The following is a 20,455-nucleotide window of genomic DNA, read 5'->3' as shown; positions in this document are numbered from 1 at the left end:
CGAACCCCACGTTAATTGAAAGTCGAGCCTTTCCTCATCGAGAAATACCCCAAAAAATATTTAAGAAAATCCCTTCAAATGATTATTACAGAAAATAAAAGAACTTATATAAATATATCCACCCAAAATCAACCCTCACTTACAAACACGCGCCTCTGAGAGCGTAGGACCGCACCATGCAACGATCCCTATGGCTTGCCAATCTAGCTCGTAATAACATTACTACGACTTGTCGTTCAACACACTAGTAATAAACCTCCGTAACATTCACATAGGTGGCAGCACACCATTGGCCCGCCCCTTAGCTACTAGAGAATTTTCAATATGCTCGGAACATAAGATAGAACATCACATTGCATCATACAATTAAATATATATATTTTTTTTAAAGTTTCTCTAAATAGTATAATGATATGATATTTCAACTTTCTACTCCGACCTTATATTCCAGACACACTAAAAAATCTTTCTGCGTCTAAGCAGGCCATAATGTACAAATCTCGTCCGGTCTATCGTAGCAGGAATCTTTAAGGCCACGTGTCAAATGTTACAGGATTTAGTATCTCACGCGCTATGGTGGCACGTGGAGATATCGCTTTCGTACGTCTTTATATGGTCCAGAGCCCCCCCTCACTCTCTCTCACACACCAAAAGAAAACACTCAGGTCCTCTCTCTCCCCCCTCTCTCTCCCCTCTCTCTCCCCTATAAAATCGTAATATTTTCTCTCTCTAAGGACACAACGACTTTGCTTTCTCAAATATTTTTCTCTTTGGTTTTGGCCTCCTTAGAACTCAGCCTTCGTGGTCATGAAAGCTTAGCTTCCATAAAACCCAGGTACAACCCTCTCTCTCTCTCTCTCTCTAGTTTTCATGTCCAACAGCGTGCGTGAGTTTTCTCTCTCTAAAAATAGAGAGACTCAGAGGCACAGGCTCTCTGTGTAAGAGACTCTGTGTGTGCTTCACGCTTTGTTTTACTTATGTATTTTGAATCCAAAGCTTGCAAATTGGTGCTAAAACTCCAAGACCCATTTTTCTCAGGCTTGCTCTCTCACGTGGGTTCGGCTTCAAATATCGTTTCCTTCTCCGTGGAGGTATTGAAATATTAAAAAAACCAAATCTTTCGTTTTCTGGGTTGCTGTTTTTATTTGTTTTACGATTCAATGCAGTTCTCTCTGTGTTTTTGGAGGGTCATTGTTTGGTAAATAAGTGGAATTTCATGGGATCGTGTTGGAATTCTCACTGGGACTGTGGTTTTTACTTGCCGGAATGCTTTCCTGTTCTTTCTGTCGTTTTTTTCTATGTTGGGTAATTATTTATTTTTATTAAAGTTTACTACTTTTTGGTGTTTTTTGTTTTGGTCGTGATTGTTTGTTGTTTTGATATGAATGTGCTTAATGGGTTTTCAGATAATTATCATAAAGTTTATGCCTTTTTGTAGTTTCGTCGATTTTAGTCTGGTTCGAAAAGGGATCTGGATTGGTTATTTTGTTGTGGGTTTGCTGCTTAACGCTTTGTTTGCTTGTATTTCTTCTGGTTTATGCTTAAAAAAATTATTTCTGGGTTATTATTTTTTTCGGAAATTTTTGGTACCTTTTTATTAAAAAAATAAATTATTGGTACCAAAAAAACAAAAATTATTTATGATTATTTGTGGTTTATGAATAAACTTTTTAATATAATAAATGCAAGAAAAAAAAAAAAATCTTTTGTTTGCTTCAAATTTTGAAATTGGAATTTGTTCTGAGGAAATTCCTTCTCTCTTTCTCTATGTGATTAATGATTAACTAGGATTTATTGCTGCTAGTTGCATGAGTTCTTCAATCTGTACTGCTGCTAGGATAAAAATCAATGTTTTATCTTTGGCATGTTTATGACCAACCTGCAGCATTAGCAGCAGCTCAATTGGTTTTGGACTGCTTCATAACCGAACGGTCGTGTCTTGGTTGCTCCTTTCGATCCCGTAAATTTGAGCTTTTAGATTGGAAACAGTGAACAGATTCAACAAAATGAGACATTTAGTCTGAAATTTTGAAAGGGTATTTGAAAATGTAAAATTGGACTGGATTTGGTTGGAGTAGAAGCATTTTTGTAGCATGCAGTTCTATTCCTCATTTTCTATCTTTCTCAGTAGGCTATCATGTTCTTATAATGGTATCAAAAATATTATTGGGGGAGCAATGTACGATTTCAAATTGGCATATAGCATTCATAATTTTCGAAATTTTTTATGAAGTATATGTCTTTTAAATTGTCTGTTGGACAGAAGGAAGAACTTTGATCCTTTTGTTGTCTCAGAAAGACAATTTAACAATACCAGTTCCCCCTCCCCCTCCTTCTTGTATGACAGATGGATTCAGTTGAAGGAATTAGCCATGGGGATATCAATGACGATGAAGCTGAACATTCATTTTCTCCAGAAGCTTCTGATACATGTGGTGTCTCTGGTGACCCTGAGCTAGTTCCTAGAGTTGGAGATGAGTACCAGGCTGAAATTCCCTGTCTACTAGCTGTTTCTGACTATATATGGCTTTTAAAGAACCCAACTGATGCAGAAATTTCTGAAGGTAGTTTAGTAATGGGTTTGCCTATACCAGTAATGTGGATCAGCGAGGAATTGGACACCAAAAAATATGAACATGTCGGACAGACCTTGATTGATTCAGAAAGTGACAACGTAAAGTGCAAAGCTGAGCCAATGGATGTTAAGTCCGATAATGTGATAACATCTGGCGAGTCAGAAAATCTAGTATTGAAACAAGAAATGAAGGCTGAAATGCATCAAAAGCCTGGAGGAGTGTACTGTCCAGTTCCTGGTTCTGCAGGAGACAATTGGAGTGACATGGAAGAAGCCAGTTTTCTTCTTGGTTTATATATCTTTGAGAGGAACCTCGTTCTGGTGAAGAAGTTTGTCGGAAGCAAACAAATGGGTGATATTTTGTCATTCTACTATGGGAAATTTTTCAAGTCTGACAGATACAAGAGATGGAAAGAATGCAAAAAAATGAGAAGCAGAAAATGTATATTTGGGCAAAGAATTTTTACTGGGGCAAGGCAACATGAGTTGTTTTCTCGTTTGTTTCCTCACGTGTCAGAAGAATGCCAAACTTCTTTGCTTGAGGTTATTACATCTCTACGAAACTTCAATACTGTGGATAAAAATTATATCAGCCTGTCTGTACACACATCAATATGCAAACAAACAAAAGTATGCTAAATTAGTTATTTGCTTTACTGAATACTCTAATTCAGGTTCTGTGTAGGTTCTCTGCCAACATTTTTCAAGTTATTATTTGATTGCTAAAATTTAGACAGATTAGTATCCCTTTAATTGTTTAACTCTTTGTACATATTTCTCACAAAGTCCCTATATGCCTTCTGTAACTTTGCTTTCCTTTTGTGTACCTGTTCATTTTTTTTTGGCAGAGTTGAATCATGTGGAAGTGATTGGTAAAATCGAATTTGTGTGTTTATTACTTTAGCAATTAGTTCCATGTCTAGAGATTACCGCCTCCTACTCATTAAATTTAGTAGTATTTTAGCTTAAATTATGGATTTACGGAGGTACTGTATAGACAAATTATATATGAAAATAATGACAAATATTTATTTTCTGATGAAGATAGACAGGTAAGTGCAAATATGTAATGCATGTGGATCCATCATTTTATCTGCCACTTGTTTCCTTCTGATTTTATACAACAGAAACATATAACGTTGACTACTCAAAATGAAATCCGTTAATGCAGATAAACAGTTGTTTACAGAAGGGATACACCTTGGATTTTGCTATGATTGTTTGTCCCTTTATTTGTTCGTATCAGGATATGGTCTGTTTTAATTTGTTTGACCAATTCCAGGTCTCGAAGACATTTGGGGAAGGAAAAATTATACTAGAAGAATATGTATTCATTTTAAGGGCTAGAATTGGATTGAACGCACTGGTGGAGGCAGTGGGAATTGGTACAGGAAAGAAAGATCTCACAGGCAATGCCACAGAGACTTTAAAGTCCAATCAGGTTGCTCCTGTTCGCCCAGAAATACCAACTGGCAAAGCATGCTCCACCCTTACGCCACTAGAAATAGTCAACTTTCTAACAGGGGGCTTCCGGCTAAGCAAAGCCCGCTCGAGCGATCTCTTTTGGGAAGCTGTCTGGCCTCGTTTGCTTGAAAGAGGGTGGCACTCTGAGCAGCCTTATCCGGGTTTCTCCACTGGTTCCAGGAATTCATTGGTCTTTCTTATCCCTGGTATTAAGAAGTTCTCAAGAAGGAAACTGGTGAAGGGATCCCACTACTTTGATTCGGTAAGTGACGTCCTGAATAAAGTTGCTTCAGACCCTGAGCTTCTTGAGCTTGAAATAGGAGCAAATAAAGAAAATGGGTGGACAGATGAAACAAAGCTGGACGAACAAGACTTCCCAAATCAGCAACGTCACTGTTATCTGCAGCCTCGTACTCCAAATCGTAGTAGTACAGATGTCATGAAGTTTACAGTTGTGGATACTAGTCTGTCTAATGGGAAAATATTCAAGGTGAGGGAACTGAGAAGCTTACCGCTTGAATTGGATGTCTCCGCCTCCAGAAGTGATTCTGAAGATGACGACGAGGATGCTTCTGAGGATTCAACAGATAAATATAATTCTGCTAATTCCTTGTGTTCACAGAGGGATGAGATCCACGTTTCGAAGTCCATCCGTTTGGGTAGAAATGGTGACAAATATTTTAAATATGGTACTTCAGAGGTGGAACATCAAGCTTTTGGTCAAGGTTCGACTACTGTGACTGCAGATCTCCCCAAGAATGAGAACATTGGTACATGCAACGACATGCAGAGCCGGAAAGCTATGAAGTGCCAAAAGAGCCGGAAAATGGTTTCTGAAAATGAAAATCATGTTGCCCCTGTTTCAAAAAGACGTCGACAGTTAGCTGCTTGTAGTCGCACAGAGATCACCCCCAGCAGGAGCCAGTTCTTGCAAGGTCCCATGTTACAACAAGATGTTTCTGGAGACCGTGCGGAATTTAGTGAGAAAACTCCCTCTCAAGTGGAACCATCCGGAGAGAAGTTATCATCCGCCAGTACTTTGCCTAGAGGAGCCAGCCCAGTTGATAGTGGTGAAGGCAATCGTCGTGGCAACAGTTTGCCTGTGGAAATATTCCAAGAGAATCCTCAGCGCCCTATGTTGATTGACTTGAACATGCCCCCGCCTCTAGATGCTGAAACTGATGAACCTTTCACAATGATAGAAAGACAAGATGATCAAACACACCAGGAACCAGATATTGCTTCCCATTCAGTGGATCCCTCTGAAAGTGGGGCAACTTCCGAACAGCAGCCTGCAATGAACTCTCGGAGGCAAAGCACAAGAAACCGACCGCTGAGCACTAAGGTACTGGAATCTTTAGCTTATGGATTTTTAGACACAAAACAGAAGCAGAAGAGTAGGGATGAATTTCCCCGAGACAACTCCAAATTAAGGTCATCCAGGCGTGCTCGTACTAAGGTGAGCGATCTCAACAGTTTTGATACTAGTCTCCCGGATTTCAGTATGCAGGAAACCAGGAGTGCTATCCCCAGTAACAACGCTGATGGGTACAGCGAACTTGACATGGTCTCGTAAGTCGGTTTGGTGCTGAAAATCCAACTAACAACTTGAACAAAGCTCTTCTGCATATAACAGAGACCGCTGCTTTTGGCTCCTGCGGTTATAACCAACCCATGATAAACAGCAAGGGCAGCAAGTCTCTTCATTCTTCTGCATTGTACATGGTGTTACATACAAATTTCATTGGAAATTCGGAGTAGCAGCGTCTTTTCCCGTGGCCATTACATCAGCGAAAGCAGCGCAATTAACCAGAAAACCAAAGATGAGAGACAAAAGTTGCCCTCCTCCCTTTCAGTCTTAGTTCAACAGCATTTGATAAAACCATTTACTTTCTCTCTTGTGTACAATTTACTTTAAAAGTGGTCGTCTTTTTTTTTTTTTCTTTCCTTAATTATGAGTTGCAAGACTAACGTATAGGGTGACCGTTGTTGCATTCTGATCAAATGTAGTTCGATTTCTTAGACTCGCGTCGACAGTTTCTCATCGGTTTACACCTGAAATTTTCGTAATTTGAAGAGATTTGTGTTGAGCATTGTTTGTTGCCTGCCGAAAGCAAAAGGTAAGTTAAGATTTAAGTTTCCTTAGAACAGTTTGATTGCTTGCTAATTAGATATCAAAGCTAGGGGTGTTTTCCTTAGAACAGTTTGATTGCTTGCTAATTAGATATCAAAGCTAGGGGTGTTCCAAGATTCAATCCAATCCGCCAAAACGATCGATTCAATCCAATCCAATCCAATCTTGGTCGATGTTGATGATATGAAAGTTTAGAGAAAGAGAGTTCACTAAGTATTTAAAGGTTTCAGAAAGAATTTATATGTGTACTTATCCTAAAAAGCAAAAATCATTAATCACTTGTATTATAACACTTGATGTATTAGATTATTTTTCCGACAAAAAAATTTAGAGTTATAATTAATGCTTATCATAGCAGATAATCTAATTTATAAAACATAACTCTCATATTTGACCAAAAAAAAAAAATTAATAAAAGTAAACGAAATGGGCCCCATCGGTATTGGCTTTGGTGTAGGACAATAGGACACGAGAGTACCACGCGCCACTCTCCACTGTGTCCTGCTCCCATCCTCTTCTTCTTCCTCCTCTCCCACCTCCTCTTCCACTATTCCCACCAAACCCTAAATGTTGAAAAGGGTGTTTTGTATTTTAATCTATCTGCATATTTAACGGAGTTTATTGTTGGTTGATTTGGGAAAAATTAGAAAATAGAAAGCACGACCGACACAATGGGTCAGGCGCTGCGACGAGCTGCTGGAAGAACGCGACCCTCTTCGACCGTCGAAACGGCGTCGTCCAAACCGAAGACCGTCGTCGTCGATAAGCGGCCTCCTCTGGTTCCCCCCGAACGGGCGGAGATCTCCAAGGCCGGCGGCGCTATTGATTCTGGTATATTAAAGTTGCCGCCCTTCTTTTGTCTATTGGCTTTTCTAGCACATTTTTCCTCAGCTCCGTTCAGTTAATTTACGGCGTCGTTTCGAATGTGGTTTGTTGGTTTCAGATGGCAGTGCAGGAACAGGAGGAGCCGCAGAAGCAGTCGAAAATGTGCTCGAAGAACGAGATCCAAATTACGACGCCATGCTCAATCAAATGGTGGGTAGAATCAAAGCAAAGCCCGGAGGCAAATTGGAGATGGGCGAGGTCAGTTTTTCAAAGTTTGGTTTTTTCATTTTGTTTCGCCGTTTGGGTATAACGTAGAAAGTACTTCCGCTCATAAGCACTTTTAGCAAATAAACTAGCTAGCCACGGTTTGAATTTAAGACATTGTATTGTACTGTTGTAAATGTGTATTTTGGGGATCATTGTACAGGCAAATGTGGTGGACAAGTATAAGAGGCCTCTACCTAAACTGAGGGATACGAAGCCAGATTCCGGGAGTTATGAGGAGAGGCCTGCTCCGCCGGGAACTCTGAATGTGGCACAGCTGCGCCACATTATTCTGCTGCATCAGGGCAAGGCCGAGGATCACAATGGCCGCATGGAGCCGGACCAAATTGCTGAGAAGTTCCGGGTTGATGTTGCTGAGGTTCGGAGGATCTTGCGGTTTGTAGCACTGCCTCCGGAGGATGGCAGCGGCAAACAGAACAACAATCGCTGAAGAAGGCACAAATAGAGACAGCTTCTATCGACTATTCTCCTTCACTACTAGTTGGATTTTCCGTTGAATAACGTTGGTTCGCATACAAGTTTGAATGTGAATCCTGTGATTTGGAGATTTTACACTTCCGAAATCTGTAACATGTCGGAAATTTTGTACCTAGTGCTTGAGGCATTTCGATTGCAACACAACTGAGAATCTGTAACATGTCGGAGAAATTCATGTTTACGTGTGGTTATGGGATTTATAAGTTCATTCTGTTTCGAGACATGAGTGCGAATGTATCGGTACTTCGACCACAAAAATATGTAGAGGATGTAAACACGGTAACCAGATTTTTTCCAAGAGAGGAGACGATAATCTCATTTGAAACATGCTGATACAAAAATTTATGGTGCTCTAAATCTCAACTTCTATCTTCAAACATTTTGCTGTCTAGTTACAATCTTATGGCCTGTAAGGGCGGCTAAAATAGGGTCCCTCCTTTCGGTTCCTTCGACGAGGGTTTTCTAAGGTTTCCAAGGACAAAAGAATCTCATCATGCAAAAATAACATTTGAAACTATTAGGAAACAGTTAGATTCAAGTCAATCTGGACTCTAACCAATCTGATGTATATTCAAATGCCACAAATGTCACTGCAGCGGCAGGTGCAGCTTTGACGGTTGATGGGACTATTCCCTTATAGAGACCAGCCCAGCCCTCCATCTGCAATATTCTTCGCAAGGCGTCAAACATGTTGCTATAAGCACGGTGCTCTACTGGTTTCCCATATCTTGGGTGCCTCTGTAGTCCTTCAACCTGCAAGGCCCGGGAAAACAGTATTCATATGACCAACCATCATTGCATTAACATGGAAGCATTTTCATGCACATTTTTCTTCCTTTGTATTCTTGCGGAAAGATTGTTAAATAACACATTAGAGTCCAGATGAACTGAAAGTTCCAGTAATGCAAGTGGCGTTTGGGACGTTTAAATATCTACCTGGAATCTTTTCTTGACCACATCAAGTGGATGACAGACAAGTTTGGCACATGTGCCGGATGCTATACCACAGATGAAAAGCTGAAAGCTCGAGAGACCATCTTCTCTACCGTGCGAGTTCATATTAGAGGATCTGTACCGGTTCCACGCCTAAAATGGACACAATAAAATGTGAGATCACATACTTTTTTCAGAATTTCTCAATCCAAGAAAACCTTCCCACAACACACAAACATATATTGGAAGGACAATTGTATCCAATTCACTTCCAACAAAAGATCTTGCTCTTTGCTGGGTGTATGGCCCTTTTCTTTGATTATTTCAATTCACATATCTAAACATGGCAGGTTATTTTTACACAAGTGGGGAAGGGGAAAACTGAACCTAGGACCTCAAGTGCAGGGGTGAATGGTCTTAACTACTTGAGCTACAGGCCCCCTGCAAAACTAGCCAATGTGGTTCATTTCCTTGTGAGACCACATGATAGATATTTTCAACCAAAACAACTATATATTGATTTCCAAAACTGACGGAAATCATCCCATCATGAGACAAAGAAATACAAATATTTAGTAAAAAACACAAAAAAGTAAATGATAGAGCAGAACCAGAAGCTTACCATGGTCCAGCGCTTAAACGTGTCATAGGTACCAAATTGCAAGCCTGCATAGGGTACAATCTCAACAAGTGTTGGCGACAGTCCAGCATACAACCCTCGAAAGCCACGATTTTTAACTATTTCAACCAACGCAGACCTCATATTTGGATACACCTAAATGAAGAACAATGTGAGTTAGGCTCTATTATGCCAAAGAACTCTTCACAAATTGGTGTTTATGCAGAAACTAATTCTAAAGGTGGCCTGATAAAATTCAACATTATTTTATTAGTATATTAGGCATTTCAAAGCTACTGATTACATAAAGGATAGCTCATGCTGTCAGATGCATAACTTTGTAACTTTAAAGAATTTTATGAAGAATAACATGGATCTAACATTGATTCCTACTCGTCAGACTAGTATAGCTATACATGGCGCGGAACAGTTTGAAAGTTAATTTACAATCACACGCACGCACCATACCAAAAAGTCAACCCATGTACCTATACCTTAGGTTCGCCCTGTGAAGCCAATAAGGTTCTTAGAAGATCAAATGGATATGTGCCAACAGTAGCTACACAACCCGCTAATGCTCCACTGACGTAAGATAAATAGGGGCTCAAACGAATGTGATCCTCTGCATCAGAGCAAACAATGATCAGGACGTACAAGAAATTTGGGGTATTAGAAAAAAGAACACATCCAAAGTGGTCATAGCTCTGAAGTCGTAAACATTACATATAGAGTACTTAAACTAAACATGGTACCTCTATCAGCAAAATCCTCATTGCAAAATTCAAATAAACAACAGAGCAATAAACCTAGACTTTTATTAGAGATGGACATTACATTCTGACATCCAGCTTACAACCCAAGTTACTTTAGCACAAATTCAGTTCTTGATAATCAATTTGAAAGAGAATTTTAGAGAAATAAAGAAGTCAAAGTCAAATGTCCTACGCCGAAGCTACTGGAGCTACAAATAATGAAAGAAGAATCAGAAGATCAAACCATATTCAATTCATACCCTTACTTAAAAGAAGCCACATAATACAACTTTTTATTCAGAATTCAGACCTATGTTTCATGGACACAAACATGGATTTCAGATGCAGGCAGGTGTCCAACTGTGTTTGCCTATTTTCCAAGGGTTTAAACAAATATAGGGTCCGAGTTGTCATACCCTTAATAGTATCAAGTCCTATTGAAATGAGTGTGCAAGTGAAATAAAGAGTGCACATAAGGACTATTCTCAAAGTACCTGTTTTGGAAGAACCAGTAGCAAATGTTTTCAACTTGTGTAACACCGTAAATTGTATCGCGGTATACGGCATAACCATAAGTAAAGCTGGGACATTTCCACGCCAAAAACCCTGCCATAAGAAATTCTCATAATAAGATCTCGGGAAAATGTTAATGTTCTTGCAAAACTGAACCATAAAAGACCACCAGAAATGGCTTCTACAGAATGCCACAAGAAAAAATAAATAGTAATTTACATTCTCCATGAACATAAATTGTGTCACTGTACCAGTAAGCCTTCCTCTCTGAAGATATCCCTTGTTGCTTGAAACATCCCAGTATATTTTGATGGTTCAGACAAATTTCTTTGAACCAAAGCCCATGATGTTGTGGGTTCGAGTTGAACCTATCAACCAAAACAAATAAAAAGATTTTTCATTCCACCACCAGCCTTTAAGATGCATATGCAGATAAGCATCATGCATAAAACCCAAACACCAAATCGATAAAAATTCTTAAAACCCACGAAATTTACGCAACAACAAAAACAAACACGATTTCACACCAAGTCAACACGTGCAGGAGTCCATTAAACTTGAAAAAAATAACAATACATATCATTACTTGTACCGTACTGTAAGAATGTTATGAATTTTCTACGTTGGAAAACAATGCAAAGCTCAGAAATTGCAAATATTTACAAACTTCACCACGATGTCAATACAATTTCGCAGTCTAACTCCATTACAGATAAAGGCAAAAATTTCAAAACTTTCACGAACCTGGAATCTAATTTTAATAACATCTAGCGGCGAAGTAACCGTTCGCGATATTCCACCGGCGATTAAACCCGCCGTTGCATCAATGACCGCTCGCTTGAGCTGCCCCTTCTCTTCCATTGCCAAAAGAAATCCCCCTCGCGAACAAAGCTGAAGCAGATATATCACCTGAAACGATGCCGTTCAATTCAATTAGAACAAAAGATCAAAAATTGACGATCACATTAACGGATTAGCAAAATCTGATAAGGGTTCAGACGATTAGGGTTCCGCCGACGGTGAAATACTGGAAATTCGACTTGCAGAAAGCAGAAAGGTAAAGTGCAATGAGAGGGAAAGGAACCGACCTGGAGAGGGCAGGTGGGACAATGGAGCAGAGAGAAAGCGCCGCCATTGAATTGGGGGGTTTTGCCGCCTTATTGGATTGAGTAAGACCGCGTCGGCGACTTGTAAGAAGAAGAAGAAGGGGGTGGGGGGTGGCTTTTAATAACGTTTAAGGGGCGTTAATTGTGGGGCAGCCTAGATAATCGGGGTTAACGGAGCGCTGCTGGTTAATTCACGGAATTGTTCCCGTCCGTCAATAGTGGGAATGGTCCTTTTTGTGAATAGAAGATATTTTGTTTGGTTTTATTAGTGTTTTTTTTTTTTTTTTCCTTTTTCTTTTGTGCCCTCTAAAAGATAGAATGAGGTCACATCACCACCTAAATCTCATGCCATGACATTACAGCCGAAGACAAGAATGTGGGAACAGGATCGTCGCTAGGTCTATTTTTTTTTTTTTTTTTTGCTGCAATTGTGATTGTTTATCGTACATCATATGATCAATGTTCGTTAGGTATTATTTATATTTAATTTTAAAATTTAAATTTTGAAATGATTTTTGACCGCACGATGTACAATGAACGATCACGATCATGGGATCTTAGAGATGCTATGATTGTGACCGTTTATCGTACATCATGTGAGCAATTTTCGTTAGGTACTATTTATATTTGATTTTAAATTTTAAATTTTGAAATGATTTCTGACCGCATGATGTACAATGAACAGTCACGATCATGGGATTCCTAGGAAAAGGATTTGACGATGATTCTTTTCCATGAATATGTTCCACGTTTTGTTAATATTAATTTGTTCTAGTCGACATATTGACGCTGGTAAATTACACGATGATAGTTAGGAGTAGCTAAAAAACCTATGTGAGTCTTCCTTACCTCCGAAAGAGTGATTGCCATGACAAAGCCCCTAAATTAAGAAAAAACAAATCTTACAATAAGTATGCTCTAAGATGTTCCAGATTGAGTCATTTAGGTGAATTTGATACATTACTTGTCTCCTACTTTTTAGTCTCTCATTGTTGCTTGCTTACATAATTCCTTTTAGGTCCTAGGTGTCAAAATTGGCATTTAGGTTCGATTATCGCTAAAGGCGAATTTGAACCACATTATTGCTAGTTTATTGTGAGGCTAAGCTCACATCCTATCTTTTAGTGTAAAATAATGTCGTTTGTTAAAAAAAAAAATGACATCAATTTTATAAGTTTTAACATGGACGCTTAGACTAACTCGGTTGGTCGTTGGTGCATTTCAAAACACTCGTGTCTTCTATTTATATAGTACCAGTCTTCATGCACGTGCAAAGGCATCCCAAAATAATGCATCAAATAAGATAGGGGCATTTTCATCATTTTAACAGTGTTTTTTTTTAATAATTAATTTTTTAGTACAATTATTTATTTATTTATTTTTATATATTTTTAGTATCTCACAATATGCTAGCAATAATGTGATTCAATTTCTCTATTTTTAAACACGTTCAAAATATCTTAAGAGACATGTAATGCCGGTTATAAAAAGGCCTTTCACACGTGTATATGACATTTTTTGAATCATGACATGCTCCGCGCGACTTACACGTTTTAAATATATTTATATGCGTAAATTGACAAAAGGAAAGTGTAATATTTGAAGTAAATGAATAATCTTAGATCATGTTAGAAGAAACCCCTCATAAACCAATTAAAGCAGTTGAATCCACATAATAAAATTGGTCTTTATAGAATTTACATTAAGAATAGAAAAAAATAATATTTAATAAACAACTGCTTGAATCACATTATTGCTAGACACCGACATTACATGCTTCTTAAGATGTTTTGAACGTATTTAAAAATAGAGAAAATAATATTGAATGAACGGCTGATTGAATCACATTATTGCTAGCCTATTGTAAGATATTAATTTAAAAGAAAAGGTACAAATTATTAAAAAAACACTATTAAAATGACGAAAATATCTCTACATTACACGCTTCATAAGATGTTTTGAACGTGTTTAAAAATAGAGAAAATAATATTTAAAGCAGCTGAATTCACATAATAAAATCGGTCTTTATAAAATTTACGTTAAGAATAGAGTAAATAATATTTAATAAACAATTGATTGAATCACATTATTGCTAGTCTATTGTGAGGCTAAGCCCACCACCCTCCCCCTTAGTGTAGATATTATTGTTTGTTAAAAAAAAATCATTTGACAATTAATTTAATCACATTATTATCTGCGTGCGAAAGACTTTTTTTTTATAACTGATATTACACACCTCTTAAGATGTTTTGAACGTGTTTAAAAATAGAGAAAATAATATTTAATAAACAACTGATTGAATCACATTATTGCTAGCCCATTGTGAGGCTAATCTCATCATTTCCTCATTAATGTAGATAATATCACTTGTTAAAAAAAAAAAAATCATTTGACAACTTATTTAATCACATTATTATCCGTATGCGAAAAACTTTTTTTATAATCGACATTACACGCCTCTTAAGGTGTTTTAAATATGTTTAAAAATAGAGAAATTGAATAACATTATTGCTAGCCTATTGTGAGACACTAATTAAAAAAAAAATTGTATAAAAAAATAAGTTATTAAAAAAAGCACTATTAAAATGACGAAAATGCCCTTACCTTATTTGATGCATTATTTTAGGATGCCTAAGTTTTTTTTTTGTTTTAGGGGCATTTTTGTCCAAATATTTGTTGAAACTTGATGACACCAAAAGCACTATTCACCTTTTATGTTGGCTTTATATATAAGAAGATATCTTCAGAAATAAATATCTTATGACTTTAGTTTATTAGTCTAATAAAAATCACGAGTCCAAAGGGTCAATGGGAGGGCTTTTCATGTGTTTTTTTTTTAATAGCGTCACTTTATAGACAAATATTGTAAATCCAATAATTTAGAAAGGGTATTTTGCGCAATTACTACATGAACTTGTAAGCATGTGCAAGTACTTTCCATCTGGTAAATTTCAACAATTAAGAGAATTCATGTGGTACAAGGATAAATACTTGTGATAACAATGGGAAGTTTGATCTAACTAACAGACCTAATCTGATGAAGAGCTTGAGTTGTAGTCGAACTGTGTTGCAGCTGAGGAGAGCGGGAAGGCAGCAGCGTTTGAAACTGGGTAATCTGACTTGGCTTATCACGCCCCCGCAAGCTGAGGGGGCGTTAGGCGAATGGGAAAGTTGGAAATTAAGAAGGCAAAACATGAAAATGATAGGCCCCTTATTAGAAGATCAGTAAGCTGATGATCAGTTGAAACCGCATATCCAACGACGATTTCTTTGCGAGTGACCTTTTCGTGAATGTAGTGGTAATCCACTTAAACATGACTCATTCGAGCTTGATAAACTGGATTTGAGGCTGATAAGGATTTTACCATCTGCAAAAGTAAGGATAAAAACACTTAAATTGTAGTATAGATGACTCTAGTAAGGTCGTTCTTCACTTGAATTGAATGAATAATTTGTATCAAATCAAATCTTAATTAATTACTTAAAACAAAGTTTTGAAAAAAGTTGATTTTTTATTTAAAATAATAAAAACGAATTTAATAGAAAATAATTAAATAAAATAAGCTAAAAGAAAACAGATTTTGAAAATTAAATTGTAAAAGCCTAGGATTCTGCCGTCGCCTTAACAATCATATGTAGTTCTTCCAATTACTTATGAATTATACATGCATATTTTGAAGGTTAGGTTTTCCTAAAATATTCCTACTTGGACCACCAACATAGAGCGTATATAAAACATGCAACTCATCTGTCGTATTCAGATCAAATCTAAACATGCATGACTCATTAAATTTTGTAAAACCTTTTGAAAAACCATACAACCCTTAAGACGTGGTATTCATCCTAAGTGAACTTGCACATATTAATCACAAGAAGCATTCGTCAATTTCAAGGACCGACCTCCGACCAAAATTGTATCAATTTACTTTTCTAAAGATCCTAATGGTAGCTAAGCATTAAGACAATTAAACAGTTTAAACCGGTGATTAATAATTCAAACCTGCATGCATAATATCATAAGCAAATTGAAAAGAAACTACATATTCTTACTAAGGCTCGTGACCTCGCCCTAGCAAACGGAAATTAGTTACTAACAATCATACAACGAAATATTATTAAAAACAAGGATATAAAACACCTTGAAAATAAACTTAAATCCAAAAGCTCTCTAAAGTGTGTGTGCATTCTCTTCTTTCCCCTCTAAACCCTAATGGCTAAAAAGCCTTATTTATACTACTAAAAAATAAAACTCTACCTAGAAAAGATCTTAGAATAATACTAGGAAACCAAATAAATTAAAATAAATTAGAAAACATAATTCTAAATTGACTAGTAAAATTCGCACAAAATCTGCATAGTCTCAAAACAGCCACGTTTCTGGATCTTTAGAGCTCCAAAACAGGCCCAAAATAGCTAGAATTAAAGCTTGAGATGTCCCGAACATAATTATAGAAAGCCTCGAACCCCAAAGATATCATCTTAGCAGTCAAAAAGCCCAAAGAATCCCAAAACGTCAGTTTGACAACACTGCACGCTGCTCCTTTATTTCATAGCCATAAATAAACCACTTGGTAGAAAATTATGAAACTTTGATATGATCAAGTAAACAGACTCACGAACATCCTTCAATTGGAATCACTCCAAAATTCATCCATTTGACTACTTTTTGCTCCAGAGAAAGTTAAATGTCTTACATTAAGAATATAAATCAAAGTATCACATTTCTCACAAAATAACCAATAAATTAATACTAAGAATATGGTAAAATATATAGTAAAATATTGACTCATCAAATACGCCCAAACTTAGCTTTTTGCTTGTCCTCAAGCAAAACAAAACTAGAAAAAAAAAAAAAAAAAAAAAAAAACTAACAAACTAGAAACTTCATTAAAACTCAACTAAGACAAAATTTTCATCTTCAAGTTGCAATCCATGGAACACGTTGAAAATCAAAACATCCTTCCAACAGTTCCAACTAATCCCACCACAGAATCTAAGCCATTTAGAATCAATTAGAAAAGAATTCACAAACTTCCTTCGGTGTAAAGTGAACCAACATAGTTAAGGAGACTTGACTAAAACCCTTACCTCTTGTGTGACAACCCGTTCCAAATTTTACGTTTTTATTCTATTTAAAAAGCGTGAATTTACGAAATTGCCCTAGAGGCAAGGACTTTGACTTCTGTTGACCATCGTCTAGAGAGACGTATGACTTATTCTTTTAACATATTCTCGTAATACTCGTGGATGTGAACGCATAGGCGAAAGCCATTTGCGAGTCCGGATTATAAGGGTATAGTTACGGACGTTCGAAATTGGTTATTCAAGGTTTAGTGTTGATTAAATTAAATCCCCAATCAGAAATTGGTTATTTCAGGTGAAGCCCAATCAGAAAAAGGAAAGAAAAGAAAAAAAAAAAAAAAAAAAAAAAAATATCCCAGCTTTCCCGTGGGTTTTTCCCACTCGCGACCACCCACTTTCCAAGGCTGATTCCGGCCAACTCCGGTGGAGTTTTTCGATGCCACCACCACCATCTTGAAGCTCTCATTCCCCTCTACAAAACCCACCCAAGAACCACCTTGATTAACCATGGTATGAGGCGGTTTGAGGCCACGAAAGTTGACGAAAATCAATGGTGCTCCGGCCACCCTTCTTGATTTTCCGGCAAATCGGCAAAGCAATGGCCGATGCCACCACTTGGGCTTTGTAGCCCATCATCCCAGGAGCAAACCCCAACCAACCTTGACCCCGTTGGACCACCGTAGACCATGAATCGATGTCGGGAAGTTTTAGGCACCCGCCGGCTTCGTGGGCAAAATTGACCATCTTCCGTCCACTTTTGGACTTTGTGGCAGGTATGAAAGTTGCTCCACTCACTGAGATCTTCATTTCTGTGAAGTTTGAGAATTTTTGGAAATAGTTGAATTTTCCGGCGAGTCGGGGCGGCTGACCGCCACCCGCGGCGGCGCGTGGCCAGTGGGCCGCCAATGCTATTTTTAGGCTATGTCAAATGTCTTGGATTCAGTTTTGTCATTTGAATGACGTAGGTTGATAGTTGGAACCTAAATTCATTACGATACGTTACTTGATAAAATGTGAATCGATGATCCGATTGTTGGATCGTCACCAAAATTGGATACATTATAATACGTAATATTTAAAGATTATAGGAATTTACGGATCGGGAATCCGACTTACGGATCTTCCTGAATTGGATTTGTAAGTTAGTAAAATAAATGTCCACGGCCACTTGTTTTAGGCAATTGGCGGAGATCTGACCGTTGGATCGTAATGAAATTTTAATATGTTATTCTAGAAACATATTGTGGATCGTTGGGATTTGCGGATTGGAAATCTGATATGCGGATCTTCCGGGTCAAGTTATACAGGGTTGTAAACCCTACCGTCGATCTTTGATCGACGGTTGACTTGTGGTCAATGGGTATCAAACTATTTTAGAATGTCGTTGAGGTTGTGTTTTATGTGAATTACATATTCTACGGATAAGAGTTCTGAGATGTGATTTGATAATTGGTCACAGGGACCAATCATTCAGGACGCCTCGATGCGTGCGCTAGAGAATCATAGCGTGGACTCCAGGTGAGTGCATCTTTTCCTTTTTATCGTACATATTATTGAGAGTTCTATCGACACTTTTAAATTGATTAGGCATATTACTTTCATACATATTTATTCTGAATGCTTGAAGTACTATTTGAACTACGAATGGCTTGATCCCTGTCTAGGGTACGTAGGCAGTCTAACGAGACGTTATATGCAGCCATAAAATATTTGAGACAAAAGCCTTTCTTGGGAAATTGAGTAATGCGAAGGAAATTTGTAAAGGCAAGTTTTAGTTTTGTGAATTAGTTAGTTAAATTAGAGTTAATTGGGTTGTCATGGATAATTATCCCTGAAAATAAGTAGTTTGGGAGTAGGGCGTTACTGATTGTACACTTCACACCATATTGTTTATAATTGAAAATACTACGACATGGTTAAGTAGTAGATTGCATCATGATATATCCATATGTATATTACTTGCATATAATTATTGGGAATGCTTTCAAGTGCAAAGGTGAACTCAGGACACCCAGGTAAGTTCAGGTGAGTTTATGGTAATAGTTGAATCAATTGCGTTATAGCATGACTGCAGTTATGAGTTAGGCAACTTCGATACTGTTGTACTGGTTGCCATGAGTTGCACATGTTATATTGAGATGCATTGAGAGCTCATAAACCTGCACCCCGGTGTTAGTGCTCCCGCCCGTGGCCAGGGCACAGTCCTTCACGTGATGTTCACCTCCCGCACCTTATGCTCACCTTGGATTCAAGGTAGGTGCACAATCCTGTCGTACAGACCACTTTAGGTGGTTCCGACTCGTAGGTGACCCGCGATTATTCGCCCAGTCTTCACATGATCGTAGCACTTGAGCGTATTTATTTACACCCAGTCCTGTCGTACAGACCACTTTAGGTGGTTCCGACTCGTGTGCAGGTATACTTATTGAGCTATTGGCTAGCCAGGATTGATGAGATATGGATAAGTCGTACAGGTCACTATAGGTGACTCCGACTTATATGCTAGCCATGATTGATGAGATATGGATAAGTCGTACAGGTCACTATAGGTGACTCCGACTTATATGCTAGCCAGGATTGATAAGATATGGAGAAGATGTACAAGTCATTTTAGATGACTTTGATTGATATATCACTTTGTAGTGATTTAGTTCATTTGGCCTACTTATTAATGTATGGTGGAGTTGATGGCAAACCGTGGTTTTGGTCATTTCTGAGTATGGTTTGGATATATGTATATATGTTGTACTGTTTTATGGAAAACGATACGGGTTTTACATTTAGGGGCATTACTTTTTGAGAGGTAGTAACTTTGGGAAGCTTGGTTTTATTGCTTACTCACACCTTCTGTTTGGTGCCCTCCAGGTTTTAACTGCTGAGTTTGTATCGACAAGAATCTGTGGCGAATCTTAGTATTGATGGATATTTTTGAGGGTGTGATTCTTACCCACACTACTGTACCTTACTTATGCTCTGACATCACGTGTGAAATGGGTTCGCTCCCACTCGTAGCGCACTCTGGTATTTAGACACTTTTAGATTCAAATTCATTCACTTTTTATACACTATCACATTTTATGGCTTCGTCACCTTTCAGGTGTCGGCCAGCACAGCTCGATTCAGGGTCCAAATGGACTTTCTGGGTTGGGGTGTGTCAGTTTGGTATCACAGCATATGTTGGGCAGTATTGTGTTCATCACACGCATGATGTGAGCACTCTTGCTTTTTGTGTTTGACGTTCGAATGATACACCTCGTCGAATATGGAAAAATATGTTAACTTTTCTTCAGTTTTGGACAATTTTGTGGCTTGACGACATTTTATAAAATCATTTTGGCCATGTCCATAGAACTAAAACGAAGATTTCCCTTGAGGGGGGGGGGAAGTGTAGATTTGAGGCAAGTTGATGACCTAAATTAATGTTTTGATAATCAGGTATTGCCAGAGATATTACCAAATAATTCTAACATTGTCCTACTGCCGTTAGTATTGATTCTTTAAAGATTGGAAATCATAGTTAGTCTTGATTTCTTAGTAACATTTCGCGGAAGATCATCGGAGGGATAATTATTGTTCGGTCCCTATTAGCACTAATATCTTCAAGCATACTTGTGTTCATGTTGGATCTTTAGGAGGAAGATCGACTGTCGATGAAGTCTTTTTGAAAGTAGATCTTAGGCAAGGTCTTTT

General features: G+C 37.8%; 3 protein-coding genes and 1 long non-coding RNA gene across 5 annotated transcripts; 3 read left to right on the top strand and 1 right to left on the bottom strand.

Moving 5' to 3' along the window:
- Positions 1-641: 641 nt before the first annotated feature.
- LOC137732207 (uncharacterized) lies at positions 642-6,132 on the top strand. 2 transcript variants are annotated; one of them, XM_068471507.2, is made up of 4 exons: positions 642-835; positions 1,039-1,091; positions 2,348-3,118; positions 3,858-6,132. In XM_068471507.2, the coding sequence occupies exons 3-4, from the start codon at positions 2,348-2,350 to the stop codon at positions 5,613-5,615; spliced, it is 2,529 nt and encodes an 842-aa protein (XP_068327608.2). In that variant the 5' UTR covers positions 642-835; positions 1,039-1,091; the 3' UTR covers positions 5,616-6,132. The 2 variants fall into 2 exon arrangements, with proteins under 2 accessions (XP_068327608.2, XP_088544367.1); XM_088688241.1 differs by lacking the exon at positions 1,039-1,091 and having other exon boundaries at positions 643-835.
- Positions 6,133-6,700: 568 nt separating this feature from the next.
- Positions 6,701-7,905, top strand: LOC137731047 (uncharacterized). The gene is made up of 3 exons (XM_068470103.2): positions 6,701-7,004; positions 7,117-7,256; positions 7,426-7,905. The coding sequence occupies exons 1-3, from the start codon at positions 6,845-6,847 to the stop codon at positions 7,711-7,713; spliced, it is 588 nt and encodes a 195-aa protein (XP_068326204.2). The 5' UTR covers positions 6,701-6,844; the 3' UTR covers positions 7,714-7,905.
- A 90-nt stretch (positions 7,906-7,995) lies between these two features.
- On the bottom strand, positions 7,996-11,919 carry LOC137731046 (mitochondrial thiamine diphosphate carrier 2). Its single transcript, XM_068470102.2, has 8 exons — positions 11,666-11,919; positions 11,322-11,486; positions 10,829-10,945; positions 10,559-10,670; positions 9,807-9,934; positions 9,316-9,468; positions 8,697-8,846; positions 7,996-8,513 (listed from the first exon to the last, which is right to left on the bottom strand). Exons 2-8 carry the CDS (start codon positions 11,436-11,438, stop codon positions 8,295-8,297), a joined length of 996 nt encoding a protein of 331 aa, XP_068326203.2. The 5' UTR covers positions 11,439-11,486; positions 11,666-11,919; the 3' UTR covers positions 7,996-8,294.
- A 5,195-nt stretch (positions 11,920-17,114) lies between these two features.
- On the top strand, positions 17,115-19,828 carry LOC148689952 (uncharacterized). The gene is made up of 3 exons (XR_015958020.1): positions 17,115-17,538; positions 18,225-18,283; positions 19,631-19,828. It is a non-coding gene; the product is annotated as an uncharacterized LOC148689952 (long non-coding RNA).
- Positions 19,829-20,455: the final 627 nt, after the last annotated feature.

Source organism: Pyrus communis, chromosome 16 (genome assembly GCF_041283825.1).
Source record: "Pyrus communis isolate YQ-2024b chromosome 16, ASM4128382v1, whole genome shotgun sequence".
NCBI classification, from domain to species: domain Eukaryota; kingdom Viridiplantae; phylum Streptophyta; class Magnoliopsida; order Rosales; family Rosaceae; genus Pyrus; species Pyrus communis.
This window is presented reverse-complemented; position numbering and strand designations above follow the sequence as displayed.